The sequence below is a fragment of the Mobula hypostoma genome, chromosome 5, assembly GCF_963921235.1.
Source record: "Mobula hypostoma chromosome 5, sMobHyp1.1, whole genome shotgun sequence".
In the NCBI taxonomy this organism is placed as follows: domain Eukaryota; kingdom Metazoa; phylum Chordata; class Chondrichthyes; order Myliobatiformes; family Myliobatidae; genus Mobula; species Mobula hypostoma.
In genome coordinates this window covers 169,563,112-169,575,399 of record NC_086101.1, presented here as the reverse complement: position 1 = coordinate 169,575,399, position 12,288 = coordinate 169,563,112, and the positions used below count along the sequence as shown (strand labels likewise).

The 12,288-nt window shown below is 41.9% G+C and overlaps 1 protein-coding gene across 3 annotated transcripts in view; it reads left to right on the top strand.

Moving 5' to 3' along the window:
• Nucleotides 1–12,288, top strand: part of snx25 (sorting nexin 25) — a 294,956-nt gene that overhangs the window by 171,408 nt on the left and 111,260 nt on the right. For all 3 annotated transcript variants that reach the window (XM_063049392.1, XM_063049391.1, XM_063049390.1), the window contains exon 9: nucleotides 10,805–10,936. In XM_063049392.1, coding sequence (XP_062905462.1) covers nucleotides 10,805–10,936 — 132 coding nt within the window. The remainder of the gene's footprint in view (nucleotides 1–10,804; nucleotides 10,937–12,288) is intronic.

The window sequence follows — 12,288 nt, the reverse complement described above, 5'->3', positions numbered from 1 at the left end:
TCCTTTTAGAAGGAACATGAAGTGGTTGCTCCACCCAAAATGGCCACTGCTCAAATTATCTTACACAAGTAGCAACACTATTTGATAACTTTGATAACTTATGATAACTTATACCATATGATAACTTTGTTCCAATATTGCCAGGTAAGTCAATGATATTTTTGCTAAAATATGTTTTTCAGATTTTTATATTGGTCTTGGATACCTTTTAGCATTTTAGTATGAAATTATATAAATATGTATTTAGCATTTTACATGTATTGACATATTAAATTACATCCCAAAAATAGTAGTTCACATTATTTTCTTCCTTTTATTATCTATCACAGTGAGATAATTTCTGAGGTACCACCTCTTCGTTTGAAAAGTCTATGATTCGTTTGATTTTCAGCAAAATACAGATATTTCCATGTGAACCCATAGACATTCCTCTCATAAATGTCAAGATATCATAATTGATTCTTGATCTCACATAATTTAGAAATGATATCATTGACTTACCCGAGGATATTAGAACAAAGATATCATATAGTAGAAGGGATCTTAGTGTAGCTACCTGTGTAAGATGATTTGGGCAATAGCCAGTTTGGGTGGAACAACCTGTTCATGTTCCTTCTAAAAAAGAAGTTCTGTTGTCACAGTGAGGATGCATTCCATTGTAACATCTGAGGAGAATGAAGCAGAGTGTATATTGATAATGCTTCATTGACTTGAAAGATTGTCGTCTTCTCCTTACAAAGGTGTTACTTAACCCTCTGAGTAAATTCCATAATTTTCTGTTCTTATTTCAGATTTCTAGCGTCTGCAGTGTTCTGCATTTTATGTGTACCACTGTGTGGCGCGGCATTGCCACCTTGACAAATAGTGTAGATTTAGATCAAATCCATCTGGTATGAGGGGCCATACTCTTTCAGAAATATTAAAATGGATCACCTGACATATCAGCCACAATACTTGAGCTTACGAGAAATAACAGCAAGAATGAATGCCTTATGAATAGAATAAGCAGTAAGCCACAAGCCAGTTATGTAATCTTGCTACCAATAGATCAAATCAAGGCTTTGTATCTAGTTGTGAATAGCAATGGACAACTGACAAAAAACTATGGGGAGAAACACCACCTTCTTCAAGTCCAATCACAAACAAAAGAAAATCTGCAGATGCTGGGAATCTGAGCAATATACGCAAAATGCTGGAGGAACTCAACAGGCGGGGTAACATCTATGGAAAAGAGTATAGTCAATATTTTGGACCAAGACCCTTCCTCTGGACTGGAGGGAAAAAAGGATGAGGAGTCAGAATTAGAAGTGGGGAGGGGAGGGAGAAATGAAAAGTGAAACCAGGAAGGGGAGGTATGAAGTAAAGAGCTGGGAAGTTGATTGGTGAAAGAGATAGTCATAGTCATACTTTATTGATCCCGGGGGAAATTGGTTTTCGTTACAGTTGCACCATAAATAATTAAATAGTAATAAAACCATAATAGTTAAATAGTAATATGTAAATTATGCCAGGAAATAAGTCCATGACCAGCCTATTGGCTCAGGGTGTCTGACCCTCCAAGGGAGGAGTTGTAAAGTTTGATGGCCACAGACAGGAATTACTTCCTATGACGCTCTGTGTTGCATCTCGGTGGAATGAGTCTCTGGCTGAATGTACTCCTGTGCCCAACCAGTACATTATGTAGTGGATGGGAGACATTGTCCAAGATGGCATGCAACTTAGACACAGCATCCTCTTTTCAGACACCACCGTGAGAGAGTCCAGTTCCATCCCCACAACATCACTGGCCTTACGAATGAGCTTGTTGATTCTGTTGGTGTCTGCTACCCTCAGCCTGCTGCCCCAGCACAAAACAGATATAGGACTATCTCCCTTCTCCAGCCTTTATCTCTTTCACCAACCAACTTTCCATCTCTGTACTTCACCCCTCCCCCACTCCCGGTTTCACCTAGTGTTTCTTCCTCTCCGCCCACCACCCCTCCATCTCATCTTCTAACTGATTCCTCATCCCATTTATCTCCGGTCCAGATGAAGGGTCTCAGCCCGAAATGTTGACTATACTCTTTTCCATAGATGCTGCCTGGCCTGCTGAGTTCCTCCAGCATTTCTGTGTGCTGCAAATATACAGATTGAATTGAATTGACTTTATTTCTTACATCCTTCACATACATGAGGAGTAAAAATCTTTACGTTATGTCTCCATCTAAATGTGCAATGTTCAATCATAGTAATTTATAAAAAAAGAACAGTCCATGTAATATAGAGTACACTCAGATCAGCGTGAGTTCATCAGTTTGACGGCCTGGTGGAAGAAGCTGTGCCGGAGCCTGTTGGTCCTGGCTTTTATGCTGCGGTACCACCTCCCAGATGGTAGCAGCTGGAATAGATTGTGGTTGGGATGGCTTCCGTCCCCAGTGATCCTTTTACACACCTGTCCTTGTAAATGTCCTGAATCATGGGAAGTTCACAACTACAGATGCGCTGGTCTCTCTGCACCACTCTCTGCAGAGTACTGCGATTAAGGGAGGTACAGTTCCCATACTAGGCAGTGATGCAGCCAGTCAGGATGCTCTCAATTGTGCCCCTGTAGAAAGTTCTTAGGATTTGGGAGCCCATACCAAACTTCCTCAACCGTCTGAGGTGAGAGAGGTGCTGTTGTGCCTTTTTCACCACACAGTTGGTACGTACAGACCATGTGAGGTCCTCGGTGATGTGGATGCCAAGGAACTTTAAGCTGTTTACCCTCTCAACCCCAGATCCATTGATGTCAATAGGGGTTAGCCTATCTCCATTCCTCCTGTAATCCACAACCATCTCCTTTGTACTTGCGACATTGAGGGAGAGGTTATTTTCTTGACACCACTGTGTCAGAGAGATGACTTCTTCCCTGAAGGCCACCTTGTTATAGTTTGAGATGAGACCAATCAACGTAGTGCCAGAATGCAAATTATATCTTGGCCTTTATTACAAAAGAAGAAAGTCCTGCTTCTTGCCTGGAATTTCCTGTCTCCTTACCTAAGAAAGTATATATTTGTGAGAGGGAGAGGAAGATTCACCACATTGATTCCTTGGGTGGTGGAATTGTCATATGAAGACATATTGGGTTGACTAGGCATACATTTACTAGATTGCAGAAGAATGAAAGAAGATGTCTTTTGAAACTATTTAAGTGTTCTCTAGAGTTTGATGGGCTGGATGTGGGGATGTATAGGGGATGTTTTCCTGAGCTGGGAAATGTCTGTACCGGGGGTCACAGTCTCAGATTACAGTGTAAGGTATTTAAGATTGAAACAAGGAGAAGATTCTTAACAGACGCAATTGGTGAACCTGTGGATTCTCTGTCGCAGAAGGCCAAATGTATTTAAGGAGAAGACACCAATTTCTAGACACAAAGGCGCCAAGTGGTATGGAGGGATGGCAGGGTCATTGCCATTAATAATATAAAAACACTAAATAACTGGCCCCAGAACACACACACACTCTTACAACTCACTCATTCTTTTTATTTTACTTGTGCACAAGGAGAACAGCATGGACCCCTATCACCTACAATTTTCACAAGCCAGATCGGAACTTTTGTTTTTACAAACACTGAATTGGCTGATCAGCTATGGATATTGTCCATTTGTAAATTGGACATGTTTGAATTCCGTACTTGAAAGATCAATCACCATTCACAACAGATATATTAAAAGTCAGTTGAAATCTCAAGCTGATAACCGATGAAATTTTGAAGTTAGTAAAGCAATTGTCCCTTAGTTGTTGGGTGCATTTCGCATCCTTCCGTTATTCCTATCTCATCTGTCTCTGGCACCCTGTATTGTGTAAAGGGGCATTATGTTTTAAAAAGTTTCACTACAGAGGCCTTGTTCTATAACTCACTTATAACTACTGATGAGACCCAAAGCCAGGAGATAGGACAAAACAAGATTTTGAAATACACCTTTATTCAGTAAAGCCACACATCTACAAAGTCTCAACCTCACTAAAAATGGACTGGACATCCCTAAGGCACGACTATTTAAATGGTTTACCAACGATCCATTAGTGGAAGTCAGCTGACCGATAGGCGTTGGTTGTTTTAGCTCACTGTAACGCATCCCTCATGAAGATGGTTACCTGCAGGATCTGAACTGGAGATGGATTTGGATTGAAACAACTGGCTTACGGTGGCGATCAACCCTTCTTCGTGACTGCAGACTGTCCTTTCATGTCGCAGTGTTGCTTATGTCTGCGCTGCTGGTGCTGGTGGTTGATTGGTTCAGTCAGGTAAATTAAACTTTTCCAGGTGGAGATGACAGTCTAGCTCTGTGTTTACTGATCTGCCCAACGAACTTGTTGTGCCTTCGGGAGCATGTGGTCACAACTGGTTGACATGGCGATGCCAGCAATGTCCGTCTATAACCTTGTAGAGTACCTTCTCCACTTGTTTGCTGATCTGTCCTGGTACCCAGGGTCTTGCCCTTTGCAATGCTGTCTGACCCACAGTGCAGCTATGGGTTGCAACCTCGACCAAGGTCTGTTTGGCTGCCTTTGTGCATCTGATCAACTGCTCTCTTGGATGCTGGATGCTGTGGCAGCATTGCAGCCAACACTGTGCAGTTTTCTTCCCAAAATTGCTTCAGGTTGTGACTTCCCCTCAAGCCCTGGATGTGGTGTAGTTCGATATGGCAGCAAAAATGTGTTGAGACTCTTGGCCAATGCTCCTTCCCCTCTTGGTTTTGGAAGTGACCATGGACAAGGTAGATGCCTTTCTTAGACCCAGAGACGGACAACAGTGGTTTATGCCAGTGTGGAGAGTGAAGTATTTGCCATAAAGCATCTTGTAGAATTTCTTCATAGCAAAGATGATTCCCAAGGCTTCCTTCTCAATTTGTCCAGAGTTCCTTTCTGCTGCGGTCAGTCTGGCTGCATGCATGACAGCTTTTTCAGCACCATCAGGGAGGATATGGGATATGACAGCACCTACCCCATAGTTGAATGAAAGTTCTATTCAAAAGGTTCAAAGGAACATCTAAACAAGCCTGATGCATTTTGGAAACAAATCCTGTGGACTGATGAAGTTAAAATAGAACTTTTTGGCCACAATGAGCGAAAGTATGTTTGGAGAAAAAAGGGTGCAGAATTTCATGAAAAGAGCCCCTTTCCAACTGTTAAGCACGGGGGTGGATCGATCATGCTTTGGGCTTATGTTGCAGCCAGTGGCACGGGGAACACTTACTGGCTGAGGGAAGAATGAATTCAATTAAATACCAGCAAATTCTGGAAGCAAACATCACACCGTCTGTAAAAAGGCAAAAGATGAAGAGAGGATGGCTTCTACAACAGGATAATGAACCCAAGCACACCTCAAAATCCACAATGGACTACCTCAAGAGGCGCAAGCTGAAGGTTTTGCCATGGCCCTCACAGTCCCCTGACCTAAACATCATCGAGAATCTGTGGATAGACCTCAAAAGAGCAGTGCATGCAAGACAGCCCAAGAATCTCACAGAACTAGAAGCCTTTTGCAAGGAAGAATGGGCAAGAATTCCCCAAACAAGAATTGAAAGACTCTTAGCTGGCTACAAAAAGCGTTTACAAGCTGTGATACTTGCCAAAGGGGGTGTTACTAAGTATTGCCATGCAGGGTGCCCAAACTTTTGCTTCGGGCCCTTTTCCTTTTTTGTTGTTTTGAAACTGTAAAAGATGGAAATAAAAGTTTTCTTGCATAAAATATTAAAGAAATGTGTCATCTTTAACTTTATGCCTTTTGGAGATCAGTTCATCTTTTACTCGCTTAGCTATTCACAGTAACAGAAATTGTGACTAGGGGTGCCCAAACTTCTGCATGCCACTGTGTGCACTCACAGGAATTTGAAACTGCTCGCAGTTTCCACTCATCCACAGTCATACATAATACATGTCTCCAAATGAAATCAAAGGTTTAACTCTATTCACAAATGAATTGACAACTTTTTTTTAAAACATAAAAACAATGAAACTGTCAGAAGGCCAGACTACATTTATACTGTGGAAAAACAATGGCCTTTTTGGTTTATGACTGTTGACATGATTTGGTAAATGGTTGTCAGCCTGAAGTGTTAACACTAACTCTGTTTCCACAGCTGCTGTGTGACCTGCTAAGTGTTTCCAGCAGACCCTTGTTTTTCTGTTCCAGATGCTCAGCATATTGTTTTTGTTTGCTTATATTAAGAATGGATTATTCAGAAGTGGGAATTAGTGTCAATGTAATTTGTTTCTTGCTGTGACTGGATTATTAATGTTTTTCATGTCCCTCACTTTACTTCCCCTTGGGAGCCTTGCATGAAGAAACAATCACATTCTGTTCCTCTTATTCACGCTTTTTTGTAGATTAGAGTTTAAATCACAAGGTTTGTAGTCCCACTCTGTGCATAAAGATATGCACAGTGGCAGTATAGTTTAGAAAATCGCTCATAATAAACTCAAGTTGTGCGCTCAATTAGAAATGCTTAAGACATTATTGTGCTGTGTATAGGATGTTGTGTTTGGTATAGTTGACTCTGTAAGACATGAAATGGAGTTCTACAGGGGTTTAAGCCTAAAGCAAATGTGGCTTAAAAGAGATCTATAAACAGACAATTTTCATTTTAGCTCTTGAAACTTCATACTTTCCATTATGGATCTATGCTAATTCTAGTTTTCTGATTTCACTATAAACAAAACTTAACAAAATGGGGAGGCTAAAATGTATAGGAGGGCTGGCAAATTAATTTCCTTATTTTTTTTTCCTTTGACTCTCTGCTTCAGGAATCCTGATTAAAATACAAACGTAGAAGAATATCTAAAATATTGCTGGAAATGACTCAGAAAGTGTGTAGCTCGGGTGATTGATGGTTGGGTTGAGTTGTTCTCCGATCTTGGCAATCCATTTGCAAATGTTTTGTTACCATACAAGGAGACATCATCACTACTGATACTGGAATCAGAATTTGCTGGAATTCAGGATCTGGGTGACACGGGTTAATTTCTGCTGCTGTCTGTAAGGTGTTTGTACGTTCTCCTCTTGATTCCCATGGTTTCTTCCGGGTGCTCAGGTTTCCTCCCATGTTCCAAAACCATAGGGGTTAGTCGGTCAGTTGTTCACATGGGTGTAATTGGGTGCCACAGGTTCATTGGACTAGAAATGCCTGTTACAGCGCTGCATCTCTAAATAAATAAATGAGTGAATAAATAAATAAATTGATAGACCGATCAATCTACAAATACTGCGTAGAGGAGGCAGACAGACCAAAATGTATTTACCATTTGCTGATGCTTTGGACCCTGAGAGACATCCTCTCTTTGGGATTTTATTGTAGAGAATTCCTGAGAAAATAATGATTTCTTTATAAAACAATACATTTTACCATTGATTGTACTTCAGTTACTTAATTAGCTGCAAAGAATTTTGCAGCATTCTGAGATTCTAAAAGTGATATGTTGTGCAGCTTCTGTAGAAGCATACAGTCAATATTATCTGCAAGTTCAATCTGACTGTAAACTGATTCAGAGTAAAACTAATATACAGTTGAAGTTAGAAGTTTACATACACCTTAGCCAAATACACCTAAACTCTGTTTTTCACAATTCCTGACATTTAATCCTAGAAAACATTCCCTGTCTTAAATCTTAACTTTTCGATGATTTTAAGTTCCCTGGCCCCCACCACTTTATTTTCACCATGGATGTCCAGTCCCTATATACTTCCATCCCCCATCAGGAAGGTCTCAAAGCTCTACGCTTCTTTTTGGATTCCAGACCTAATCAGTTCCCCTCTACCACCACTCTGCTCCGTCTAGCGGAATTAGTCCTTACTCTTAATAATTTCTCCTTTTGCTCCTCCCATTTCCTCCAAACTAAAGGTGTAGCTATGGGCACCCGTATGGGTCCTAGCTATGCCTGCCTTTTTGTTGGGTTTGTGGAACAATCTATGTTCCGTGCCTATTCTGGTATCTGTCCCCCACTTTTCCTTCGCTACATCGACGACTGCATTGGCGCTGCTTCCTGCACGCATGTAGAACTCGTTGACTTTATTAACTTTGCCTCCAACTTTCACCCTGCCCTCAAGTTTACCTGGTCCATTTCTGACACCTCCCTCCCCTTTCTAGATCTTTCTGTCTCTGTCTCTGGAGACAGCTTATCCACTGATGTCTACTATAAGCCTACTGACTCTCACAGCTATCTGGACTATTCCTCTTCTCACCCTGTCTTTTGCAAAAACGCCATCCCCTTCTCGCAATTCCTCAGTCTCCGCCGCATCTGCTCTCAGGATGAGGCTTTTCATTCTAGGACGAGGGAGATGTCTTCATTTTTTAAAGAAAGGGGCTTCCCTTCCTCCACCATCAACTCTGCTCTTAAACGCATCTCCCCCATTTCACGTACATCTGCTCTCACTCCATCCTCCCACCACCCCACTAGGAATAGGGTTCCCCTGGTTCTCACCTACCACCCCACCAGCCTCCGGGTCCAACATATTATTCTCCGTAACTTCCGCCACCTCCAACGGGATCCCACCACTAAGCACATCTTTCCCTCCCCCCCCCTCTGCATTCCGCAGGGATCGCTCCCTACACAACTCCCTTGTCCATTCGTCCCCCCCATCCCTCCCCACTGATCTCCCTCCTGGCACTTATCCGTGTAAGCGGAACAAGTGCTACACATGCCCTTACACTTCCTCCCTTACCACCATTCAGGGCCCCAAACAGTCCTTCCAGGTGAGGCATCACTTCACCTGTGAGTCGACTGGGGTGATATACTGCGTCCGGTGCTCCCGATGTGGCCTTTTATACATTGGTGAGACCCAACGCAGACTGGGAGACCGCTTTGCTGAACATCTACGCTCTGTCCGCCAGAGAAAGCAGGATCTCCCAGTGGCCACACATTTTAATTCCACATCCCATTCCCATTCTGACATGTCTATCCACGGCCTCCTCTACTGTAAAGATGAAGCCACACTCAGGTTGGAGGAACAACACCTTATATTCCGTCTGGGTAGCCTCCAACCTGATGGCATGAACATTGACTTCTCTAACTTCCGCTAGGCCCCACCTCCCCCTCGTACCCCATCTGTTACTCATTTTTATGCACACATTCTTTCTCTCACTCTCCTTTTTCTCCCTCTGTCCCTCTGAATATACCTCTTGCCCATCCTCTGGGTCACCCCCCCCCCCGTCTTTCTTCCTGGACCTCCTGTCCCATGATCCTCTCGTATCCCCTTTTGCCTATCACCTGTCCAGCTCTCGGCTCTATCCCTCCCCCTCCTGTCTTCTCCTATCATTTTGCATCTCCCCCTCCCCCTCCAGCTTTCAAATCCCTTACTCACTCTTCCTTCAGTTAGTCCTGATGAAGGGTCTCGGCCTGAAACGTCGACTGCGCCTCTTCCTATAGATGCTGCTTGGCCTGCTGCGTTCACCAGCAACTTTGATGTGTGTTGCCTGTCTTAAGTTAGTTAGGATCACTACTTTATTTTAAAAATGTGAAATGTCAGAATAATAGTAGAGAGAATGATTTATTTCAGCTTTTATTTCTTCCATCACTTTCCCAGTGGGTCAGAGGTTTACATACACTTTGTTAGTATTTGGTAGCATTGCCTTTAAATTGTTTAACTTGGGTCAAACATTTTGGGTAGTCTTCCACAAGCTTCTCACAGTAAGTTGCTGGAATTTTGTTCCATTCCTCCAGAGAGAACTGGTGTAACCAAGTAAAGGACCTTGTGAAGATGCTGGAGGAAGCAGGTAGACAAGTATCTATATCCGCAGTAAAATGAGTCCTATATCGACATAACCTGAAAGGCTGCTCAGCAAGGAAGAAGCCACTGCTCCAAAGCCGCCATAAAAAAGCCAGACTACAGTTTGCAGGTGCACATGGGGACAAAAATCTTATTTTTTGAAGAAATGTCCTCTGGTCTGATGAAACAAAAATTGAACTGTTTGGCCATAATGACCATTGTTATGTTTGTAGGAAAAAGGGTGAGGCTTGCAAGCCGAAGAACACCATTCCAACCGTGAACCATGGGGGTGGCAGCATCATATTGTGGGGGTGCTTTGCTGCAGGAGGGAGTGGTGCACTTCACAAAATAGATGGCATCATGAGGAAGGAAAATTATGTTGATATATTGAAGCAATATCTCAAGACATCAGCCAGGAAGTTAAAGCTCAGTTGCAAATGGGTCTTCCCAAATGGACAATGACCCCAAGCATACCTCCAAAGTTTTGGCAAAATTGCCTAAGGAAAACAAAGTCAAGGTATTGGAGTGGCCATCACAAAGCCCTGACCTCAATCTGATAGAAAATTTGTGGGCAGAACTGAAAAAGTGTGCGTGAGCAAGGAGACCTACAAACCTGACTCAGTTACACCAATTCTCTCTGGAGGAATGGAACAAAATTCCAGCAGCTTACTGTGAGAAGCTCGTGGAAGGCTACTCAAAATGTTTGACCCAAGTTAAACAATTTAAAGGCAATACTAACAAATACTAACAAAGTGTATGTAAACCTCTGACCCACTGGGAAAGTGATGAAAGAAATAAAAGTTGAAATACGTCATTCTCTCTACTATTATTCTGACATTCCACATTATTAAAATAAAGTAGTGATCCTAACTGACCTAAGACAGGGAATGTTTTCTAGGATTAAATGTCAGGAATTGTGAAAAAACTGAGTTTAAATGTATTTGGCTAAGGTGTATGTAAACTTCTGACTTCAACTGTAAGTAGTTTTTCTGTTTCTAAAATGGACATTTTTAAGATGCAATTTGTCAGTAGATGAAGTTCTGCTTAATGCAACAATATTGTGTTGATTTACAGATTCTTCAGCTTGAAGAAATCTTGTCCAACCCATCCTATAGGGAACATTTCCGTGCCTACATGGAAAGGATGGATAAGCGGGCTCTCGTCAGCTTCTGGGAGTCAGTTGAATACTTGAAAACTGCAAACAAGGTATCATGCTTTTTTTCTTTTAAGACAGAAAATGCTTGAAATACTTATTAGGTCTGGCAGCATCTGTGGAGAGAGAAATTTTTTTTTATCAGTACCTCAGAACAAAGCAGTGAACTGGAACTCAAGTGAATCCAATATCTCACTTACAAAGCCAGTCCTCAGTTTGCTCATGATTGAAAGGTTGTGATGTGATGGATGATCCAACATCAAGGGGTCTCCTTAGTCAATAGGAACCCTGCACGTTAAATATTGGGTGACACATGGGCAGGTGTTTACAAATTCAACACCTCATTTCCATTTCTGGGTTTACCCTACTCCCTAATTAAATAGTGTGCCATTAGGTATTTATCCAGTTTTAAAATCTGTTTCCCAGAGATGGTACTTTATCCAGTAATGGTGATTGCAATTGTAGCTCACCAATGTATGTGTAACACTTTGTTTAAATACATACATACAATCTAAACTTACTTTTGTAATGTTTGGAGTCTCTGTTATTCTGCACCCATCTAATAATCCCCTCTGTTAAATCTGTCTAAGGTTTCCATTAATTTATGCACCTGATTCTTCTCTTACCATGTGCAGGCATCCCTCTCCAAATTTCATTTACGTCTTCCCCAGTCACGCTGGTGAACTTCCTTTCCCCCTTTTAAAACTCATGTCCAAAACCAAACTTTTGGTAGTTTCTACTATGTCCTCCTTTGCTTTGCTGTCAGTCTTTCAATGATTGAACTTCTATGAAGCACAGTAAAACTGTACTCTGACAATCAGCAGTCTATGACTTTGTCTCTAGTTGTTTGGAAATCCATATGGTCTGGCATCTGGTTCACTCATTAGTACAGAATGACTGTAAGTAGTGTGGGTTGCCAGAGCCAGGGGGACTGGAGTACATTCAGTTCTGAAGTCCACACTGTGGGCCATGTGTGAGGCTGAAGGTAGAATTGGGTTCTGGAATACTAAGGGTCAAACAGTGTAGGTAGGTTTGTTATCAGAACTGGGGTATGGAGTGCTTCACTGGGTGATCTATTATTCTACCGTGTAACATGTAAGGCAGGCCTACTTGTAGACTTGAAGTCTGCAGATGCTGGAACTCAGCAAGTTCCTCCAGCATTTTGTGTGTGTTGCTCTAATGGAAATGTGTCTGGTTATGTATAGGAGTAATAAGCAATGATCAAAATATCTGCTATTCTGGGACCAAAAGTCCCAAAGGTGTTGGAATACAAGAATTTTACTGTCCCTTGAATTTTTTTTGCATTAAAAGGAACAAAAAATGGATACTATTGTCTGAGTCAAAGTTTGTACCTTTACCTCGTTTTTAATATAGCCTCAGTGGAATGTACACCTCATATAAAATA